Source organism: Epinephelus moara, chromosome 6 (genome assembly GCF_006386435.1).
Source record: "Epinephelus moara isolate mb chromosome 6, YSFRI_EMoa_1.0, whole genome shotgun sequence".
NCBI lineage: Eukaryota > Metazoa > Chordata > Actinopteri > Perciformes > Serranidae > Epinephelus > Epinephelus moara.
This window is the reverse complement of record NC_065511.1, coordinates 27,644,761-27,654,259: the sequence shown is the minus strand read 5'-3', so window position 1 is coordinate 27,654,259 and position 9,499 is coordinate 27,644,761. Positions and strand designations below refer to the sequence as shown.

General features: G+C 41.2%; 1 protein-coding gene across 1 annotated transcript in view; it reads right to left on the bottom strand.

The window, feature by feature from the left end:
• Positions 1 to 9,462, bottom strand: part of si:ch211-79k12.1 (uncharacterized protein LOC568891 homolog) — a 13,683-nt gene extending 4,221 nt beyond the window's left edge. Inside the window, exons 1-5 of the mRNA XM_050045761.1 lie at positions 9,345 to 9,462; positions 8,484 to 8,605; positions 5,902 to 6,097; positions 4,603 to 4,748; positions 2,419 to 2,563 (exon numbers count right to left, since the gene is read on the bottom strand). Coding sequence (XP_049901718.1) covers positions 2,419 to 2,563; positions 4,603 to 4,748; positions 5,902 to 6,097; positions 8,484 to 8,605; positions 9,345 to 9,396 — 661 coding nt within the window. The 5' untranslated portion in view covers positions 9,397 to 9,462. The remainder of the gene's footprint in view (positions 1 to 2,418; positions 2,564 to 4,602; positions 4,749 to 5,901; positions 6,098 to 8,483; positions 8,606 to 9,344) is intronic.
• Positions 9,463 to 9,499: the final 37 nt, after the last annotated feature.

The following is a 9,499-nucleotide window of genomic DNA, read 5'->3' as shown; positions in this document are numbered from 1 at the left end:
TTTGCCATTTCAATCGCTTGCTATAGCGCCCCCCTTTGGCCAATTGATGTAATATTGCTTCATTCGCATCCTCCCATGACCCTCTACCACTGTGCCAAATTTCACATGGATTGACCAAGTCAGTGAGGAGAAAAACGTGGAATAGACACACAGACAGAGTTTTCATCGTTATATAGTAAGATAGTAAGATAATGGTGACTTCATGTAAACAGATGCAGTTCATTGTTTGTACACAGGGTGGCACACTAGAACAGGTAAGGCAGGTAATATAGGTAAGGTGCAGATGATGAGAAACAAGTGTGTGACGGGGTTAGCAAACAGTTTTTTGACTTAAATGTAGAGTTTTTCAGTATAAAAACACATTTAAGGCTCTAAAGGGTGAACAGGGAGAACTTTTCGGTCGTGTGTTAAGTGTAATGGCATGAATAGTTTGTAGCGTGGGAACTGGAATTGAGGGATGGAAACTTGGACACTGAACTATTTGAATGGACGCTAACCTGTGGTTGACTCAGACACTGTGGAAACCTACGTGAGATTAACATACAGTGTTTGACCTGTGTGAGTTGAGCACGTGTGAAAGTAAATGGGTCACTGCACCCAAAGATACTGTTTTTTAAGTGGGCCTTGTATTTAGGTGGCTAAAAACTAAAGAACTGAGGCTCTGATTTGCTCAGTGTCATTTCATTCTATGTAAGTGATGCAGGGGTTTTTCTCCCTGGATGTTATTTTAAACTACAGTGGTTCGGTCTATATGGGTACAATTTCTGAGTTTCAGAGCTGAGAACAGTACCATAGAATAAAGCTCATTCAGGTTTAGAAAATAAAACAAACATTCTGTGGCAGACTTTATACCCTATGAAATCAAAAGTTTGAGACTTTCTGGCTTTGAGACAGAGTAACTCATATTCACACAATACACACACAATATTGACTGAGCGTTCCTGAGCCATGGAAATACTTTAAAGCTACAGCAGGTAACTTTTATGAAAAAAACTTTATGTCATGTTTGCTGAAACTGTCACTATATCCCCAAGGTATCACATGAGACAGTCTGTGAACAATATCATGTCCCTCTCCCTCTTCTTACTGCATCTGATGGCATTTAGTAGAATCCAATGAAAACAACCAATGAGAGAAAAGAAGTCGCTAACACAGCTGTCCGTCAGGTCAATAACTGCTTGTGAACTACCTGCAAACTGTAAAAATACACAGTGCTGAATGAATATAAATCAAGATTCTGTTACTGCATTGCTCATTTCTACCCTCAAATGTTTTCAGAAACATATTTTAGTGTACTGTTTGGCCAGGAATCTCCTAGCCACTGGCTTGACCAGCTTTCTCAATTTACAGCTAAACAGTTCACTAAAATATGTTTCTGAGAGCCTCTGAGGCTTGACACAGGCAATGCTTTAAGATTGATTCATAATTGATCAACACTGCCTGGTTTGACCGCAGTTCTTGAGCAGTTATTGGCATAGGCTTATTTCCCTTTTGAGAGGAATTTAAAAGAGAAGTTAAAAACAAAGAAGTTTAAAAGGTGAAAAACACTCGTGAGGCATTAGAAACTGAACTTTTGTTATTTTATTTTCAGTTTTTATTTTGCTCCAAATGATGTTATATTGTCTTCTAACATTTAGATGGAGCCATAGGACCTTCTAATGTCACCAGAAAGTGTAAAGTACATTATAGCAAATGATAATAAGCACTACAAGGCAGATTTTCTGTCTCATTTAGTGCTGCGTGAATATAGTGACAGTTTCAGCAAATATGAAAAAAGCTTCTTTTTTTTGTAGCTTTAAAGGTCAGGTAAAATACCTGCTTTTTTAATATCTAATAATTTTCCTCTTATCCTTTAAAGTTGGTGCAGTTCTGTCATTGCCATTTATTTATGTTATTTAAAATGTATGTTTCCGCTGGTATCATCTTAATTATTTTTTATTTGACATTTTAAAGGCAATTTCATTTGGGACGTCTTTGTCACCTTTTTTCATTTAAATTGTTTTCATAAATGTCGTCACCTCTCTTTATTACAGCATCAAGTCTTTTTCCACCTTTTTATAATAATTTTCATGTGCAGATAAATTAAATCTTTACCCTGCACTGCTTCCTTAGAAATGCAGGGTTTTAAATGTTTCACACCTTCACAGATGAGACCATCTGCATTTGCACCTGATGACCTAATTGCACACAAGCTCCTGACCTTTCTGCTCACATTTAAGCAGCTGATTGAAGAGGAAATAGAGCACAATCTTGTTTTTTGTTTTTGCTTGGAGGGATTTTGACAGCTGAATTTCCCAACAGTTACTGAGAAACCTAAACTGTTTTTTAGAGAGAGGAAGTGGGGAAACAGCTGCTCTGCTCTCCATCAGTATTAAAGACAATAGGACGTGTCTGGTTAGATGTATAGTGTTTTCTTACCAGGCAGCACGGTGATGCTGATGGTGCGTTTCTTGCTGAGTGACTTTATAGAGGGATGCTCGGCCATGCAGGTGTACTCTCCCCCATCCGTTGCGCTGATCTTCCTCAGGGTCAGCGTAGAGGAAGGCAGGATCCAGTCGTCACCCTGAGAGAGAAAGATGGAGACTGAGGCATAAAGTAGAAGAGAAAAATGGCTGGATTGTTTGCAGCCCTTAGAGAATTGACAAACTCCTACAAATTAAAATTGTGCTGAACTGAGGGCATAAAAAGACGGAGAACAGACGATGCTAGTTGGCAAAAGACAGAGAAACTGTCAGACATGAAAAGTGTAAAACAGAGCAAGAGAAAGAAAAGTGTTATTTTGGCTGATTTGTGTATGAGGGAAAGAGAATGAAATAGAACAAAAAGAGGGAGAAACAGAGAGACTGGCAATGGCAGTGCGACACAGACAGAAAGGCGGCTATATCTGCTGGTGCACGTCCCTCAGAAAACAGTCCCTAAAGTCCCAAATGAAGTGTATTTACCTGAGCCGTAATCCCAATGAATGAACACACATCGACACAAGTCAATAACCCAGATAACACCGTCATCCGCAAAGAATGATGCCGCAACAACAGACTGTTAACACAACCCATAATGAGATGGCGAGGGAGCGGGATGAATTGTTGACACAAAAATAGCAGCACTATTATGAGATAGAGCCCGACATGGGAGGAAACAAATAATAGGCCAAACACGAGGATTGGAAAACAAACAAATGTGGAGGAGGGGGTAAAAAAAAAAAGACATTACACCATGCAAATGATTTGGCTCCTGGGAGCTGCAGCTCCTGCCAAGAAAGTCCATTTCAATTTGAATGGATCTGAATTAAGAGGATTTCCCATAAAGGCCAGGTCTGGCCAAAGCAGCATTTTGTATGCAAATCCACTGGCTCCCAAAGCAGTGGCCCGTTTCTGCCTCTGTCCTGCTGTCATTACCGGGGGCCAATGTGCCCACGCCGACTGTCTGTCAAAGTGGGCCATTCTGATGCCACTTTCTGCCCCATATCCGTCCTGTCATTCGGACAGTAAGCTCATACACACATTCATCATTCCATCTCATCATTTCCTTGTGTCATTCCTCTTTTCCAAAGGTTTTGTGACTTATGTAAATGGAGCACGAATAGATCGACAGGTGAGTCGCCAGTGCTGGTGCACTAAATGACTCCAACTCCACACAGTGACGGACCTGTCAGTCACACTGACAGTTATTATTATTCCTCATCAAAGTGACAGCGCTGTATTTCCAACAAATAATGACAAAAACCCTAAAGCACTACATATGATCATGGGGAGGACAAACAGTATTAGCTGTATAAAATGTCCACTGAATTGGATTTGGGCTTGTAAGCCCATTTAAAACCCGGATTAGCAGTGACCCTTTAACAAGCACATTAACCCCACACCGACTTATCAAGAAGAATAACAAAAGGGAGAACTTGGCAATTATGTCTGCCTGTTCCCATGATATCGTCATGGTTGCGCAGCTTCATTTCACCTGTGACTTGCTGGTGGTGGCAGTTATAAGTGTAATACCATTTTCTCACCACAAGGGCACAGTGTATCTCCCTGCACATCTTCAAAACTTCTTTTTGTTCTACATGCCTGTTGTCACTATGGCATTTTACACAGAAATGTCTTAATTTCCCTCGGGCGAGGGTTCCTTAGCTCAGCGAAGAGCCCAGTTGAATAATTCAATACTGGTTAACCAAACACTAAAAAAATCATTAGAAATCTATCCACATAATTGTTTTCAGGTTGACTGGCTCTTGTCTAGACCTCATTAAACTATTAATCCTCTGTAAGTGGGCAAGCTGCAATCCCCAGCGAGCGGTGGGCCTAAGCCAACCGGTCACTTAAATACAGAGCACTTCTTCAGAGGAGGGGATGGAAAGACGACAGGCGAGGGGAAACAAGTAGCTTGAGAAACTCGGGGAGAGAAACAGCGTTGGAGGAGAGAAAATTAAAAGAATGCTTTGAGCGGAGCTAAGAGAAACAGAGGGACCTGAAGAGACTGGAACAAGACAGGAACGAAATAAAGAGGTCACGTTGAAACTAGAGGGAGGGAGGGAGAGAGAGAGAATGACAAGTTTCCAAAAGCGTAATGAGGACACCGCCACCGTGCACAATCCTGAGGCTTTCTCACGTCTCTATTCCAGAAGTAGTTCGGCTCCTCTGATGATAAGGTAGAGCACTTCACCACCACATCATCCCCGAGTCGCACCTTCAGGTCCTCTGGGACACTCAGGTAGCTGGTGTAGCCTTCCCTGGACAGTGACGGTTTGTCCATATCTAAAACCCAGGAGGAATGAGAAAGAATGACCAAGCATTAATGAGGCAAGGAATTTAATACGCTGAAGCAACCTCTTGAAGGGCTCGGGACGTGACTGAACACATGTTTGCAGTGGTGGCAGCTGCTAAACACTCAGATCTTTTGAGTATATAGGCTCAAGTATGAATGCCTCCCAGACTGTACCAAGCAATCAATAATAATGATAATAGGCTTCATCTTATCGAAGTCTTTAGAGAGGCAGTGTTGTGAATAATGGCTCATTTTCTCTTCCATCTCAATAGATGGCCCACGTCCATCCAGCTCCTGGCTTCTCTCCCCCTCCGTCTCCTTCAGTCCTTTAGTCCATTCTAATCTTTGCCTCTTATTGATTCCCCCCATGAGGCTGAGGAGCCTATCAAACAGCATTACGGTCGATTTGATGGCCACTGAGAAGATAGAGGACACTGATAATCTGACTAGCTACGCCATGGATGCCGTTTCATGCAATTGTGTATCCTTCACTGATAACTTCAAACTTGAGCCCCACCAGGAGAATGCCTTTTTGTTTGCTTGGAGTGCAGAAAAAAAAACAGGAAATGACTGTAGTCAGCCTATCATAGCAACACGGTGTTTGCACTGGATCTGTACTTTTTTTGCAGTTGTTTTGTTGTACACCCTCTGCAGCTGCATTGCATAGATATATCTTGTCTTATTAAGTATTAATGTGTTTTTCTATCCCTCACTGTGAAAGAAACTGTGTCCACAGTGTGTGAAAAATTGTCTTTACCTCCTGCTGGTTGGAAACATGACGTAAATTGAAAGGTTTCAGGCTCTCTGTTCCGTCTTCTTGCCTAGACTGTTGTTTACCAGTGAACAGTCAGGTGGGGTTTTTTATGGTTCCGTCTTTGCCAGTAATGTTGACATTCTCAGCTATACCCATTTCCTTATTGGAAAGTAAAAACTCAGAGGCTGTGTATCTTATTTGCATGTCACATTTTTCTCTCGCTTATTGTCAGACTCCGGCAGAAACTCTCTTTGACCTCAGCAGGACACAGACAACATGAAAAATCTAAGGCTGCTATATTTATCAAAAGGGAAATAACAGTGTCACAGAGTGATTGTCTCAAAGACTTTCAGCGGACAGCTTCTACCCATAACAACATAGACACTCACAATGCACTTTGAGGGACAGCGGCTGGGAGAAGCTGTCCTGCTCAGTCACATTTTCAGCGTTGGACACACAGCGGTAGGGCCCCTCATTGCCCCTTCCTACAAAGTGGATGCGCAGGACTGGTTCTTGTTCTGGCCAGCTGAAATCAGTAAAGCACCTATGTTGGAAACTCCAAGCTCGAGTCCACCTCTGCATGTACTGGGAAAGAAAAACAGAAAGAAATAAGACACATAAGAGACTTTAATTTAACCTTTAACACATTTATTTACTCTACAAACAGTGGGCGAACAATTGTTCTCCAAGTTTACACAAGGTTAGAGACTGATAAAGTCTACTGTTGGCTTTTCAACACCATTTACAAGAAATTTAGTTTATAGTGAAATAAGAACATATTTAAGAAAGAGAGGGCAAAACACATGTAAGATTATGGGAAAAAATAAAATCACAGGTTTTTTTTAAATTAATACTTGATGATTACTGTGGATAATAGAGATGGTAGTTCTCTATTTAACCCAGATGGCCCCTCTTGGTTTAAAGTTGACCTGTTATGACATTTGACAGCAGTAAAAACACCTAAATGCCTTTTTTTAGCTTGAAATTTGACAACTTTTCCTTATGTGAACCAATAAAATTGTTAAAAAGTGTCATATTTTTGTGTAGGTGCTACAAATTGTTGTACATTGAGGCAGTTCGGGGTCAGATTTGAGGATTTTAGATCCACCAGTTTGGGTAAAATCAAGAAATATTGTGGTTTTATCCATAAAACTCCAAAACTGTACATGTCATGTTTGTGTATATTGTTTTTATGGGAGAGTGGTGACAGAGTTCAAGGGAGACCTTGACTGTCACTAGAATTGCCTACATCCCCACCACATTGCCCTGGTTCCCACCGAGACAGGCACCTGTTGGTCTTTGATCCCAGCAAGCATTTTTTGGTTTAAAAAACGTCTAATAGCTGTCTACATGAAGACCTGACGTCTAGGCTAAATCACGGTTGAATTTGGGCTGTCAGTGAAAATTTGGTAGACGTCTAACCATAGCCAAAGTGTAGACGTCATCAATTATACGGCTATGTAGAGACCATGTCCAAAAAATGGAGATAAACATATTTTAATTACTGTTGACTCTCCATACGTGATTGAATATCATACCGCACGCAATCTGCAATGGCAAAAATTACATTTAATCAATTTCAAAATTAAATCGGCTAGATTTGGGTTACATGTAGCTAGACTAAATCGGAGCTAAATATAGCCAATACGTTTAAATCACGACTATTGCTTGCTGGGATGTGTCACAGGGGAATCTTGAAACAGTGAAAGAGCAAAGCAGCGTAGGCATGATCATGATGCACATGAGGTCACAGCGTGCCTTGACACTGTCGCAAGATCTGCACCTTACAACATAATCTTAAAATAAACAAAACAAAACCATCAAGTTCCAGCTAACCAACAGAAAGGTGCAAGGTACCCTGCACGTTGTGTGCGTTGGTTGTTGACGTCCTTGGACACCATGTCAAGTTCTGCCTGTCACATGCATTGTCTTCTTCCAATGTACACTTCCGTTTTCACAGGAAATGTAACATTTACATACAGCCTCTTTCAAAATAAATGCACTGCGTCGGTACAACACCACAAATTGACGTGTTTTTTTTCCTTCAACAACAAACACGTGGTTGGGTTCAGGCAACAAAAGCTCATAGTTAGGTTTAGGGAAAAAGACCAGGGTTTGGCTTTAGGATCTTATTCGACATGCCCACCACATCTCCCGGGTGAAAGTCAGTGTGTGTTGGACCCATCCAACACCCCTCCCGCCCTCCCCACTGGGACATTTGCCACCTTAATTTTTGTCCTTGTTCCGTCACGTTTCCACCTGATGCCGCTGCGTGCTCTTAAACTATACGGCAACCGGCGGCGTATCATGCCGACTTTAAAGGACGCCTTTTTTCATTGGTTTCTGATTCCTAGCTCCCTGAAACATTAGTTAAAGGTTAATCACTCATGTATTGATGTCAGAAGGGCTTTTTATATATTATAAATAGATCTTCAAAGTTTTGTATCAGCACTTGTTATGAGGGGATTCTTGGGGCCAATTTAGAAATGACCATACCATATTGTGAGGGTATAAAATATGAACAGTATGTAAGGGTTAAATGCATATTTTGAGAACTTTGGAGCTAAATATCAGATTCAAGAGTAGTCTGAATATTTCATGTGTGAACAATGCTCTGCTGTGTTGAACTACATAGCAGGCAGCTGCTGGATGTGATATTTACATAGGGCAGTTTACTGCTCAGCCATTGCAAATAAGTCCAGGCTATAAATGTTATGATGTGACAATGTTCAGTAAACATTCTTTTCCCATGTACAGTATCAGCCTCCCTGTAAAAATCAACTTAATAAAACCATTTTCCTCTACTCTCAGAGTTATTCACTCACTGAGAGTTTTACTATAACTCAATTACAATAAAACATTTGAAAGCAAGCCCAAATAACGGTAGTGAGGCTTTTGAACTTTTGAAATGTACCACTTCTTTCCTTTATTTCCTCTCACACCCAATGACCCAGTTATCCCCATGGCTCACCTTGGAGAAGATCTCAACATGGACCTGGCTGACGTTGAGCTCAGAGTCTTCGTACAGACACTCCAGTGTGACACTGTCTCCCTCCAGAACCGGCTCGGTGGGCCCTTTAATGAGCAAAGTGGCTGCGTGTGGACAGAAATTACACATGCATGTTATTGATCACAACATGAATAGGCAGGGTGGGAGGGGGGCGTTCAGCACTGGGGATCTAAGCTGCTGTTCTGCTGGGCAACACTTTGAAAACAACCGCTCCCTTTTCCTGACATTTGTTTTCAGGCTCCTGTGGGAAAACTGCCAACACGCTCAAAGTCACCATGACCACATGACCAGCAACAGGTTCTTCCACTTTACTGACAGTGGTGACAATAAGGCTGTTTGTCTGTCAACTCAGGCAAGGAAAAATGCACAACCAAAACAGTTTACATTATTTTTTTCACCGTTACGCTGTGAGTATTATGTAAACAGGTCTCTTTATATATAAAGTATGTATAAATAAAAAATATTTAATTGTTCTTCTCGTCAGTCCCTTGATAGTTCCAGCAACATTTCCTGTTTGAGTCTGAGTCTTGTAACCACTAGGGGAAACCCATCAGTGTGACAGAAGAGAAAGTAAAGCTTTTTTCTCTGGAGGACATACGCACTCAGAAACAGACAGGCGAGCAGACAAACAGCCACACACACACACAAAACACACAAAACCCAACAGCAGCTGTATGAATACACTGTATCTGTGAAAAAAAGACCAGAATCAGACCTAAGATTGAACCAATAGCTCATTACAGAGCAGCAATACAATTAAATCTTTGAGGAAATAGTATAACAGTTCATTAGAGACAGAGAGAGAGATGAAAACATATTTACCATAACTGCCATGAATCAGGGCAACCACTGCAGCAACTAGAAGTACCTTCATGGCTGTGAAGAGACCTTTACAATATCAGGAAAAAGTGCGTACTCCTGAGCAGCTTCTAATCTGAAATGAAAGTTTGCTCTGTATTTATAACAAGGCGTAGGAG